The 13,842-nt window shown below is 37.1% G+C and overlaps 1 protein-coding gene across 1 annotated transcript; it reads left to right on the top strand.

Annotated features, from left to right (window-relative positions):
- The first annotated feature begins 11,114 nt into the window (after positions 1–11,114).
- Positions 11,115–13,282, top strand: LOC107806408 (glutathione S-transferase TCHQD-like). The gene is made up of 3 exons (XM_016630559.2): positions 11,115–11,253; positions 12,162–12,411; positions 12,571–13,282. Exons 2-3 carry the CDS (start codon positions 12,203–12,205, stop codon positions 13,166–13,168), a joined length of 807 nt encoding a protein of 268 aa, XP_016486045.1. The 5' UTR covers positions 11,115–11,253; positions 12,162–12,202; the 3' UTR covers positions 13,169–13,282.
- Positions 13,283–13,842: the final 560 nt, after the last annotated feature.

The raw sequence follows: 13,842 nt of genomic DNA, 5'->3' as shown, positions 1-13,842 counted from the left end.
GATGATGACCCATTTCCGAGTGCACCGTCTATATTCAAAGAAGGCATACAATTTCCTTCAAACTTTCACACATAGGATATTGGGCCGGTAGTGAAATTTTTTATATCGGGGTCGGAATATGATTTCAAAAGTTGGAGTAGGTCCGTAGTGTTGAATATGACTTGTGTGCAAAATTTGGGGTCAATCGGACGTGGTTTGGTTGATTTCGGCATCGGTTGTCAAATTTGGAAGTTTCAAGTTCATTAAGTTTGGATTGGAGGGTGATTTGTGCTTTTAGCGTTGTTTGATGTGATTTGAGGGCTTTACTAAGTTTGTATGATGTTTTAGGATTGGTTTCTATGTTTGGTTAAGGTCCCGAGGGCTTCGGGTGAGTTTCGGGTGCTTAACGAATTGGTTTGAGATTTAGGAAAAAGGCTGAAGTTGTTGTATCTGGTGTAACTGCACCTGCAAACTTTGGGTCGCAGGTGCGGAGCCACAAAAACGGCTAAGGAACCGCAGAAGCAAATATGGGCCTAGTTCAGGTGGGTCCGCAGACGCGATGAGAAGTCCGCAGAAGCGGAGGCACATAAGCGGTTGGGGACCGCATGAGCGGGCTCGCAGGTGCGGCCCAATGCTCGCAGATGCGGTCCCATCCCACTTAAGTGAATTCCGCACCTGTGATGAAATTTCCGCAAGTGCGGCATCGCAGGTGCGAAGAAGGGTCCGCATCCGCGGTTTGACTGGCAGAAAAAGGGCAAAATCGAATGTTTGATTTTATTCTCCATTTTTGGACCTAGAGAGCTTGGATTGAGCCAAAATTTCGAGGGATTTTCAGAGGAAGCTTGTGGGTAACGATTCCTTACTCGATTTTGATTGCATTTCATTAATCTATTGTTGTTTTCTTCATTTAATCAAGGAATTTGAGTGAGAAAATTGGGAAAATGGGAGAAAAATTCCCCTATCGAATTTCTGAGTTTTGAGTGAGATTTTGACATCGAATTTGGATAATTTTGTACGAGTGAACTCGTGAGTGAATGGGAATTTATAATTTGTGACTTTTACCCGATTCTGAGACGTGTGCCTGGGGAGGTTTTTTGGGTGTTTTTCTACTTTCTTGCCTTAGCTTTGATTTCATTAACTAGATTAGTTGTTTGTAGCTATATTTACGTTATGTAATCGAGTTGGCTAGATTTTGGCCACCCGGAGCCATATATTCGTGGAAAAAGCATTGTTTTGGATTGATTTGAGCTTGGTTCGAGGTAAGTGGCTTGCCTAACCTTGTGTGGGGGAAATCCCCTTTGGATTTGGTACTGTTTGATATATAAGCACCGTGTACGTGAGGTGACGAGTATGTACACGAGCTATTTGTTGTAAAACTCCATTTTTCACTAAGTCATAACATGTTTTCTCCTTGTTTGAATTACACTAGCATATGTTCTATCCTGTTTAGATTAGTATAGCATGCCTACGTGTTTTAACTGCCTATTTGAACTCTGTGCAGCATGTTTAATGAAATTACCTGGTTTTTCTTGATTTGAACTCATTCTAACGGTAGATTTTCTTGTTGTGACTGTTATTTATATTGGTTGAGTTGCATATTTACTTTGGGACTACGGAACGGTATTTTCGGAGATCCCCCTATACTGCATATTTACTTTGGGACTACGGAATGGTATTCCGGAGATCCCCCCTTGTACTGCATATTTACTTTGGGACTACGGAACGTTATTCTGGGAGATCTCTCAGCACTGCTTATTTACTTTAGGACTACAGAACGGTTTTCGGGAGATCCCCCTATACATTTACCTTTGGGACTACGGGACGGTATCTCGGGAGATCCCCTATCGCTATTACTATGTTCTGAGCTGTTGGCTTTCATCAAATTCTATTCCTATTAGATTTCTGCATTTACTTTACTGTAATATTTCTTTCTGTGTTATTTTATTATATTTATACCAGTAGGGTCCTGACTTGATCTCGTCACTACTCGACCGAGGTTAGGCTTGGAACTTAGTGAGTACCGTTGTGGTGTACTCATGCTCTTTCCTGCACATGTTTTCCCGTGTGCAGATCTAGGTACTAGCTATAAGCCTCGAGTCTAGCTATGTGGTTGCTGCTTCAGGAGACTTAAAGGTATGTCTGCCCACGTCCGTAGACTTCGGAATCCCTTTCTATCCCCTATGTTCATTTTTCTTCCTACCCGTAGAACGATGTATAGAACAATTAAGACTATCTTAGAAGCTTGTGACATTGCGACATTCCGGGTTTTGGAAAAGATGTTTATTGTATATGCCGAGTGGCACCGTTTATGCTTAATTAATTACATATGTTAGTTGTTATCTTTGTGTTTTATTTTATTTCTACAATATTAGGCTTACCTAGTCATAGAAACTAGGTGTCGTCACGACAGTTCACAAAGGGGGAAATTGGGTCATGACAGAAGTACAAGGGTCGGAGTACTTTTAATAAAAAAAACTAAAACGGAGGGTAAATATATCTTATTTTAGATAATAAAGGGGTAGTTATGATCCTTCTCTGTTAGTAGAATGAATAAAGCACAAAATTATGTCAATCCGGCAGTATATTAATAACAATTGAGCAAACACAAAGTTTTTCCAATCCGATAGGATTTATGATCAATTTAACAAGATAAACAGAATAAATATAGCACAAATTATGCCAATCTGGTGGGAACAATTAATAAGTACAAAGTCAAACTAATCCGCTAAGATTTGTGAACAATAGAATGAATATAACACAATATTGTGGTAATCTGGTAAATTTTGTGAATGATTGAACAAGCACAAAGCCATATTAATCTGATAAAATTTACAAACAATTAAACTACATATATAGAATGGATATAGCACATAATTCATATCAATTCATAAGGATTTTGTGAATAAAATAACAAGCACAAAGTCATGCAAATTCGGTAGAATTTATGAACAATTTAATAATATAGGCAAAATGAGTCTAGCACAAAGTCACGGCAATCCTATAAAATTTATAAATAATTAAATAATATAAGTAAAATAAGTCTAGCACAAAGTCATACTAATCCGATAGAATTTTATAAACAAGAATTGAAAGGATAATGTGACTCGTGTGGAATCAAAAACAAAAAAAAAAGGTAAATTTGCGACAAGGAACAGTGGCACTGCAAATGCAATGGCCACTGGAATAGATGATTTTTCGCAATTTGTCAATCAACAAGGAAAGTGAGATTCAAAATAGAAGAGACTTGATTGTAGTCTAGAATTTTATTGGCTAAAATTCTTTCTATTTTTGCTATACATGTCTATGGAGTCCTTATTTAACCTTTATCAGCTTCATCCATTCCTTCGTTGGCTAAGCGCGCATGGGCAAATATAGCTACCAAGCTACGGGTTTAATTGAATCCAATAATTTTTACGATGTTTTGATATGTTTGTAAAATTGCTAAAATTTTAATAAGTATTATGTTTTAAATCATCGGACTGCGAGTAGTATATGGGCTAGAACCGCGAACTGCATTAGGGAAGTAGCTAGAGAGTTGTTAGAGGTCTCGAAGGATTACTGTGACGGGTATAAAGAGGACTAGTGGCGGAATAAGGAGGTGCAGAGGAAAGTGGAGGCGAAGAAGGTAGCATATTTGAAGGTAAGAGAGAGTAAAGATGAGTAAAAGAGGAGCGCGAATCAGGAGAGGTACAAGACCGCGAAGAAGGAGGCAAAGTTAGCAGTTACAGCGGCTAAGACAACAACGTTCGAATGCTTGTATAAAGAACTCCGGGACAAAGACAGGGATAAGAAGTTGTACAATAGACTAGCTAGGGCGAGAGAGAGGAAGGCTCGTGACTTGGACCAAGTGAAGTGCATCAAAGACGAAGAAGGTAAAATGTTATTGGAGAAGGCACATATTAGAAGAAGATGGCAGGCATACTTCCATAAACTCTTGAATGAAGAGAGAGATAGGACTATTGTGCTACGTGATTTGGAGCACTCCGGGAGTCGACATGACTTTGGGTATTGTAGTCTTATTAAGGTCAAGGAGGTGGAGGAGGCTATGCATAAGATGGGCAAGGGAAAAGCGACCATGCCAGGCGAGATTCCGGTGGAATTTTAAAAAAGTGCAGGTAGGACAGGTTTGGAGTGGTTGACCAGGTTGTTTGATGTTATTTTCAGCACGGTGATGATACCCAAATAATGGAGGTGGAGTACAATGGTCCCGTTATACAAGAACAAGGGTGATATTCAAAATTGTAACAACTATAGGGGCATCAAGTTGTTAAACCATATTATGAAGGTTTGGGAGAGGATGGTGGAGGCCCGGATAAGGAGGAGTGTGCCCATTTTCGAGAACCAATTCGGATTCATGCCAGGGGGATCAACGATGAAAACCATTCATCTTGTAAGGAGATTGGTGGAGCAGTATAGGGAGAGGAAGAAGAATTTGTATGGTGTTTATTAACCTAGAAAAAGCAAACGACAAAGTCCCTTGAGAGGTTTTATGGAAATATTTGGAGGCAAAAAGTGTATCTATAGCTTACATTAGGGCGATTAAGGATACGTCTGATGGAACCAAAACTCGGGTTAGGATAGTAAGAGGTGACTCGGGACACTTTTCTGTCATGATGGGGTTACTCCAGGGTTCAGCTCTTAGTCTGTTTTTATTTGCCTTGGTGATGGATGTATTGATGCGCCACATCCAGTGGCGAAGGTACATAGAGCTAAGGGTGGTCAACTGATCACCCTTCGTCGAAAAATTACACTGTATATATATGTAAAATATTAGATTTTAATGGTATATAACATATATTGAACACCATTTATCTGAATTTTTTTTACTTATTTCAAGTTTGAACACCCTAAATGAAATTTTGGCTTCGCCACTGGCCACATCCAAGGAGAGGTATCGTAATGTATGCTATTTGCAGATGATCTTCCAACTAATTGTGGTTGAAGTTTTCATCTTGGTTTTAATCACCTATTGCTTGTCCAAAAGAAGAAGATCGGTACAAGTTCTCGTGAATAACAAAGACCAATGTATAAAAAGATTATCTGTACTTCTTCCATATTTTGTTATCAGAATAGAAATAAAGCTATCAGAAGAGCTTTATTACTGAAGCTTTATTAGAATAATAAAATATCTTTAATTCCCTCTCTAACCATAGCATTTTTCAATGGATCTTTTTGGTTTGGTGTTGTTTAACTCAATTGGTGATTGGGGATCATCTATGTTGGTGGGTGGGCTTTATTTTAAATTTAAGATTATTTAGCATAAATTTATGATGGTTTGATCGAAAAAGAAATTGTAAATTTAAAAAATACCTTGTTGAACAATACATATAAACTTCATACGAGTCGAAGTTGGAATCGTTGACAAAACAGGACACAAGAGCATGAACTTGTTGCTTATTTCCTACCGAAACGAGTGAAAAAACTAAGTATTGGAGCTTAAACCGAGAAGAACAACACTGGTATTCAAAGATTTGAAAAAATAAAAAATCACTATTAAATGATTTATAAGAAAGCTTGCAAACATAAAATGAATATTGTGATTTGATAAAGTTTGAGCAAAACTGGTGGCTGGGGTTTGTTGGGATTAATATTGAGAAGTTGTGGTTACGATTTTGGTTGAGTTTGGACCGAAAATTTTGAAGCAAAGACGAAGAACTTATTGAGGAAAAAGAGTACAGCCTTCAATTTTTGGGTTGAAACTCACAACTCTCTTTTGCGAAGTAATTGTTGCTGTGAGTTTGTATTTAAAGGAGAGAAAAATTAGAAACTGAAACCACCATCATTGCAACCTTTGAAATTTGGTATGACAATTGAGTTTTGAGATTTAAGATCTCTGGTGTTTTGAAGATAGAAAATTGAGTGAGAATCACTTATTGAACTTGAAAAAGAAAATTGGTGGTTAGATTTTGAGACCAACATTGTTGATAAATTGAAGGTCAGGTGATTCCTTCGAGTGTCGAACATTAAGGTTGTAGGTTAGGGGAGAGTGTGAATATTTCTACAGCACAATAGAGTGAGACTATCCAGTTAGGAGTTAGACTAGGAATGTCATTGATCGTCTATTGACGCAGGGCTTTACCTTCTAGTTGTATTATACCAGCCATCTATTTCGTATTTCGTATTTCGTATTCTGTATTTCATATTTCATATCTCTTATATATTGTTGTTATTTTTAATACGCATTTTTATGGTACTAATATATCATCTCCTATTGCTTTTTGAGTCGAGGGTCTCCTGGAAACAGCCTCTCTACCCTTCGGGGTAGGGGTAAGGTCTGCGTACATATTACCCTCCCAGACCCCAATTGTGGGATTATACTGGGTCGTTGTTGTTGTTGTTGTTGTGATTCCTTCGAGTGGGGATTCAGGTGGGACAGGAACATGTGAGGGGGGTCGGGTGGGGCAGGTAAATATGTTGGGTCGGGTTGATTAAATAGAAAGTGGGATGGTCTTTTACGTGTAATTAGGTCGTGCCATATAGCTTTTTAAAGTTTTGAATGAGGATTTAACACCTTAGGGGAAATTTATACCCCGAAGTACAAGGGTTGGAGTACTTTTAATAAAAAAATTAAAACGGAAGATAAATATATCTTATTTTAGATAATAAAGGGTAGTTATAATCCTTCTCCGCTGGTAGAATGAATAAAGCACAAAATTATGTCAATTCGGCAGTATATTAAGAACAATTGAACAAACACAAAATTTTGCCAATCCGATAAGATTTGTGATTAATTTAACAAGATAAACAGAATAAATATAGCACAAATCATGTCAATCTGGTGTGAACCATTAAATAAGTACAAATTCAAACTAATCTACTAAGATTTTTGAACAATTAAATAATATAGATAGAATGAATATAACACAAAATTATGCTAATTTGGTAAATTTTGTGAATGATTGAACAAGCACAAAGCCATACTAATCCGATAAAATTTACAAACAATTAAACTATATATATACAATGGATATAGCACAAAAGTCATATCAATTCATAAGGATTTTGTGAATAATTTAACAAGCACAAAGTCATGCAAATTCGGTAGAATATATGAACAATTGAATAATATAGGCAAAATGAGTCTAGCACAAAGTCATGGCAATCCTATAAAATTTATAAATAATTAAATAATATAAGTAAAATAAGTCTAGCACAAAGTCATACTAATCCGATCGAATTTTATAAACAAGAATTAAAAAGATAATGTGACTCGTGTGGAATCAAAAACAAAAAAAGAGGGTGAATTTGCGACAAGGAACAGTGGCACTGCAAATGCTATGGCTACTGAAATAGATGATTTTTTGCAATTTGTCAATCAACAAGGAAAGTGAGATTCAAAATAGAAGAGAGTTGATTGTAGATTAGAATTTTATAGGCTAAAATTCTTTCTATTTTTGCTATACATGTCTATGGAGTCTTCATTTAACCTTTATCAGCTTCATACATTCCTTCGTTGGCTATGTGCGCAGGGGCAAATATAGCTACCAAGTTAAGGGTTTAATTGAACCCAATAATTTTTACGATGTTTTGATATGTTTGTAAAATTGCTAAAATTTTAATAAGTATTATGTTTTAAATCATCGGACTGCGAGTAGTATATGGTCTAGGACTGCAGACTGCATTAAGGAAGTATCTAGAGAGGTGATAGAGGTATCGAAGGATTATCGTGACGGGTATAAAGAGGACTAGTGGTGGAAGGAGGACGTGCAGAGGAAAGTGGAGACGAAGAAAGCGGCATATTTGAAGGTAAGGGAGAGTAAAGATGAGTAAAAGAGGAGCGCGAATCAGGAGAGGTACAAGACCGCGAAGAAGGAGGCAAAGTTAGCGGTTACAACGGCTAAGACAGCAGCGTTCGAATGCTTGTATAAAGAATTCGGGGACAAGGACAGGGATAAGAAGCTGCACAGTCTAGCTAAGGCGAGAGAGAAGAAGGCTTGTGACTTAGACCAAGTGAAGTGCATCAAAGACGAGGAAGATAAAATGCTATTGGAGGAGGCACATATTAGAAGAAGATGGCAGACATACTTCCATAAACTCTTGAATGAAGAGGGAGATAGGACTATTTTGCTAGGTGATTTGGAGCACTCTGAGAGTCGACGTGATAAGGTCAAGGAGGTGTAGGAGGCTATGCGCAAGATGGGCAAGAGAAAAGCGACCAGGCTAGGCGAGATTCTGGTGAAATTTTAAAAAAGTGCGGGTAGGGCAGGTTTGGAGTGGTTGACCAGGTTGTTTAATGTCATTTTAGCACGGCGATGATACCCGAATAATGAAGGTGGAGTACAATGGTCCCGTTATACAAGAACAATGGTGATATTCAAAGTTATAACAACTATATAGGCATCAAGTTGCTAAATCATATTATGAAGGTTTGGGAGAGGATGGTGGAGACCCGAGTGAGGAGGAGTGTGTTCATTTTCGAGAACAAATTCGGATTCATGCCGGGGGAGGATCGATGACGGAAACTATTCATCTGGTGAAGAAATTGGTGGAGCGGTATAGGGAGAGGAAGAAGAATTTGTATGGTGTTTATTGACCTAGAAAACGCATACGACAAAGTCCCTAAAGAGGTTTTTTAGAAATATTTGGAAGCAAAACGTGTATCTATAGGTTACATTAGGGCGATTAAGGATATGTATGATAGAACCAAAACCCGGGTTAGGACAGTAAGAGGTGACTCGGAACACTTTTCTATCATAATGGGGTTACACCAGGGTTCATCTCTTAGTCTATTTTTATTTGCCTTGTATTGATGCGCCACATCCAAGGGGAGGTATCGTGGTGTATGCTATTTGCAGATGATATAGTACTGATTGACGAGACACGAGTCGGGGTCAATACTAGGCTGGAGGTTTGGAGACAGACCCTGGAGTCTAAAGGTTTCAAGTTGAGCAGGACTAAGACAAAGTATTTGGAGTGCAAGTTTAGCAATACCACCTAGGAAACGTACATAGAAGTGAGGCTAGATTCATAAGTCATCCCTAAGAGATGCAACTTCAAGCACTTTGGGTCAGTAATCCAAGGCAATAGGGAGATTGACGATGATGTTACGCATCGTATTGGAGCGGTGTGGATAAAATTGAGGCTTTTATTCGGTGTTATGTGTGATAAGAACGTGCCAGCAAGACTTAAAGGTAAGTTTTACAAGGTGGTGGTTAGACCAACTATATCTTATGGAGCGGAGTGTTGGCCAGTCAAGAAATCTCATGTCCAAAAGATGAAGGTTTCAGAGATGAGGATGCTGAGATGAATGTGTGGGCATAATATGAGAGACGTGATTAAGAATGGAGATATTCGAGAAAAGGTAGACGTAGCATCCGTCGATGACAAGATGCGGGAAGCGAGGTTGAAATGGTCCGGGCATGTGATGAGGAGGTGTCCGGACGCTCCAATGAGGAGGTGTGAGAGATTGACGATGGCAAGTCTGAGAAAAGGCAGCGGTAGGCCGAAAAAGTGTTGGGGTGAGGTGATTAGACTTGACATGGCGCATCTTCAGCTCACCTAGGACATGACACGTGATAGGCGTACGTGGAGGGTGAGAATTAGGGTAGAAGGCTAGTAGGCAGTGCACATTCCCCTTTTTCTTTCACTAGTCGTTGCGTATTTTAGTATTTTCCATACGCTTAAAATTTTATTACTACCTAGTGTCAACTGTATTTTGGCTGCTCTACTTTCCAACTGTTGTTAATGTTTTTCTGACTTTTACACTACTGTATTTTTTCTCTTTATATATTGTTGTGATTTGCATGCTTGCTTAGAGCTAAGGGTTTACAAGAAACATCCTTTCTACCTGCATAAGGTAGGGTAAGGTTGCATACATAATACCCTCCCAGACCCTCTATTTGTGGGATACACTAATTTTTTTTGTTATTCTTTTTTATATTTTAAAATCATAATTTTAAAAGTGCAATGAATTCAATGATAAAATCATAACAATTTAACCCATCAAGTTGAAATTCCGAATCGACCTCTATAAGTGTAAGGTGTTGTTGAGCGAATAATTAAGAGCTGGTGATTTAATTTGAATAGTATTTTTGTCCACACTTGATTCATTAAATAAAAAGGGGCACACTTTCTCACTGCTGTCAAAACGAGAGAGAATTTTTAAATGTAATTCTAATTTAGACTGTAAATTTAAATTAAAAAGAGAAAGATGCTGAGGTTGCAGTTTCGAATCACCTAATAAGCAAAGCGGTGATCTCTCGGTGAAGAGTAAAAAGAATTAAAAATGATAGTGACTTTAAATAATTTACTAAATATATTTCAAATAGGAGCGCTCAAAGCGGCTTGCTAAAGTCTAGCAAATTTCTTGTTTGACTCCATAGAAATTAGTTATACTTACGTAGATCTGAACTCTTTGGGTTAAGTTTCATCAAAACAAAATTTGCCAAATCCTACAAGTAGTAGTTTCCTCACATATCACACCCCATACAAGTCTCTATTTTTATACAACAAATATTTAAAAAGTGAGAGAGGTCGGCTGGCACAAGACTTATTGACGGTACCTTCAATTTAAATGATACATTTTTTTATTAGTCCGTTCTAAAAAGAATGATATTTTTTTATAATTAAAAATAATTTAATTTTAAACTCTTCCTTTTACTTATTTTATCCTTAATGAGAAGCTTTTATAACCACACAAATTTCATGGCCTCACCAAGGTTTTACCCATTAAACTTTTAACTCCACAAATTTCAAAAGTCTTTTTATTTTTTCTTAAATTCTTTGCCGAGCCAAATTACCTTATCTAAATTGGAACAGATGAAGTATATATATTTTTTTAATTTTGGGTAAAGGATTGCATATTTAAAGCTAGAACTTTTGATAGTATCTATTTTAATCTCTCTCTTCACACCTTTTTCACTGAAACTAATAGCACCATACTTGAAAAAATTACTTTCTCCATTTTAATTTTACGTGAACTCGTTGATTGCACGAAGTTTAAGAAAAAATAAAGATTTTTTTGAATTTGTGATTCTAAACAAGTCAAAAAGGATCCAGAATATTTGTGTGGTTATAAAAGCTTCTCGTGAGAGGTAAAATTAAATTTTTTAGCTAAATTTAATAAGGAATAGATTAAGTACTAATTGAATAAACAAGAACATAAAAAACGAAGAAAAAAAGTAACTCCAAAAACTGCTTTTCTTAGTTGTCAAATTCTTCCACACTCTCTCTCCACAGAAAGGCATAAACCCCTTTTAAGCGTTCTTCATAGAGTTTGTCCTCTTTTTCTTTGTGACCCCAATTCGACTGACTGGATTCCATAAGGTTTCTTTGGTATGTCCTCTTTTTGCTACTTTAAAATTTCTTTTTAATTGGTTAAATTTACTAATTTCTGGGTTTATTTTGTGATTCCTCTATTAGTTTCTGGAAATTGTGGGTTCTGATAATTGAATTCTGATTTTTATTCAAGCTTATTGTTTAGTGATACTGATTTGAACTTTTTTATTACACAATAGTTGTGGGTTCATTCTCACTGTCCCTTTCCTCCTTCCCTTCCTCTTTTCATAAGGAGAAAAGAAATTAAAATAGTGATTTTTAATTATAATAGCTTAGTGTATCCATCTTTGTGGCATCAGTGAGCGATCTTAAAGTTGTAGACTGAGAATGTGACAATAACTTATGAAGTTTAGACAATTGCATAAGTGATCCTATTTTGCTGTGATTTAATTGCAGAATGCCTTGTCAGATCAAATAAACAAGTAAGCGTATTCGTAGGAAATTTTAGAATTAGGCAACATGAGTAAGAAGATATGTGTCAATTTATGCATTTGGACAACCAATTTCACCTCTCGGTTAGAGACTCCATTGATGGATCTCAAAGATGAGAGAATGAATTGTTGTATTTCTGATATCCCAATGGGATGTATATATACACGTGGATACAAGACCACTTCCAACTGACGGCTAACTACTTGACAGCTAAGCTACTGTAAATCAACTAACTAAACTACTCGGAAGTATGTACAAAATGAAGTTTTAAATACAGTGTTATCTCAATAATATGTTATCTGTGTAACTCTGGTTGAATCTGCCTATTGAATTAACTTGGCTTATTTTATAGTAGATGAGCACCTTGAAGCCAGAATTACTAACTTATTGTAGGAGATTGTTATCATTGTCCTTCAGTTTTACAGAAAGTTAAGACATTGAGGTTGTTTAACAGATGATTTTGTTGTAATCAGGTGCAGGTGTAACACTATTGGCGTTCTATGTTTACGAGACCATGCAGCTATATCATCATCCTTTGTCCTTGGACAGCCAGAAGGTGAGACTTACTTTGGAAGAGAAAGGCATTGATTACACGTCGCATCATGTGAACCCTTTAACGGGCAAGAACATGGACGCGTTTTTCTTCAGTATGAATCCAAGTGCAAAAATTCCTGTGTTCCAGAATGGTTCTCACATCATATATGATACAGTTGAGATCATTCAGTAAGTCTTCTCTTCACCTTGCTACACTTTTCTCCTAGCAATACAAGTGTAAGCATGAACAGTTAAAAAGGACTTGTATTTAGTTTGTATTTTCTTATTTTCCGATTCTTTTTCTGAGATTTGTAGTGGAAGAGTATTAAACTGTTTCACCACGCACAGGTATATCGAAAGAATTGCAGAAAAAGTGTCTTCTGGTGGAAACAATCTGAACCTCAGCAGCAGAGAAGTAGTTGAATGGATGCATAAAATACAAGAATGGGACTCAATGTACTTTACCCTTTTCCATGTCCCTGAAAAGTATCGGTTATATGTTTCGAAATTCCTGAGACGTGTAATAATTGCCCGAATGGCTGAGTCTCCTGACTTAGCAAGTGCATACCACTGCAAGTTAAGAGAGGCATATGATACTGACGACAAGTTGAAGAATGCTGACGTTTTGAGACGAAGCGAGGATCATCTAGTAAGGCTTCTTGATGAGGTAGAAGTTAAACTTGGTGAAACATCATATCTAGCAGGGGAAGAGTTCAGTCTAGCTGATGTAGTGCTCATTCCTGTTCTGGCTAGATTAGAACTCTTGAACTTGGAAGACGAGTACATAAACAGTCGTCCAAACACAGCAGATTACTGGATGTTGGTTAAGCAGAGACCTAGTTATAAGAAGGTGATTGGCAGGTACTTTGATGGATGGAGAAGACGGAAAACATTGCTGAAAACATGGTGTTTCATCCGTATCAGAAGTATGCTGCGAAAATATTGAGAGCTCAATGTGCAGGTCAGAGGGGGAAAATCACTTGAATAGTGCAGCTAAACTCTTTTCTTGTTGTCCAGTTTACTATCTCCTTTTTCTTTTCTTTTCTTTTCTTTTTTTTTTTTTTTGATAAGGGGTTGGGAGGGGGTAGTGTAACGGCAATAATTGTTAAGATGATCTAATATTTTGCGTTGTTTCTATTTGCACTTTGTTGTAGCGGAGAAAAGAAAGTTCTTTGCAATTGTTAATAGATATGAAATGTCAAAAGTTTGCTCATTGTTGAGATTATAATATTCTTCTTTGCTATATAACATGTAGACAGTCTGACGTCTTTCGAACATCGTGAAGAATGCCTGAAAATTGGTGGAGCCAAGAGCAATTTTTGTGTAAGTTTATGGAGCTACGTACGTAGCCACTATGGGACTAAAATATTCTGGTCTGATCAAGTTCTAGCAATATAGAAACATCTTGATATGCTGACTAGTGCACTTCATCGATTGTTTTATCTACCTGATGCTCTTCTTCAAGGACGCATGAAAGAACAATATCTAATCAAGTTAGCCCAGCTGCAAGTACAGGTTGAAGGAACAATCTAAAAGATCTTTCCCCCTTTTTACTAGTGTAACCCACATTTGTAGCATTAGAATGAGTAAAATAAAAGAAGAAAAAGAAAGCACTGCAAC

Source organism: Nicotiana tabacum, chromosome 16, assembly GCF_000715075.1.
Source record: "Nicotiana tabacum cultivar K326 chromosome 16, ASM71507v2, whole genome shotgun sequence".
Classification (NCBI taxonomy): Eukaryota; Viridiplantae; Streptophyta; class Magnoliopsida; order Solanales; family Solanaceae; genus Nicotiana; species Nicotiana tabacum.
The sequence above is the reverse complement of the archived record's forward strand: the minus strand, read 5'-3'. Positions and strand labels throughout refer to the sequence as shown.

Excerpts from the sequence above, each read along its gene's own strand:
- LOC107806408 (XM_016630559.2), top strand. The coding sequence starts at position 12,203 with ATGCAGCTATATCATCATCCTTTGTCCTTGGACAGCCAGAAGGTGAGA. Across the intron at positions 12,412-12,570 it reads GATACAGTTGAGATCATTCA|GTATATCGAAAGAATTGCAG; the intron begins GTAAGTCTTCTC and ends CACCACGCACAG.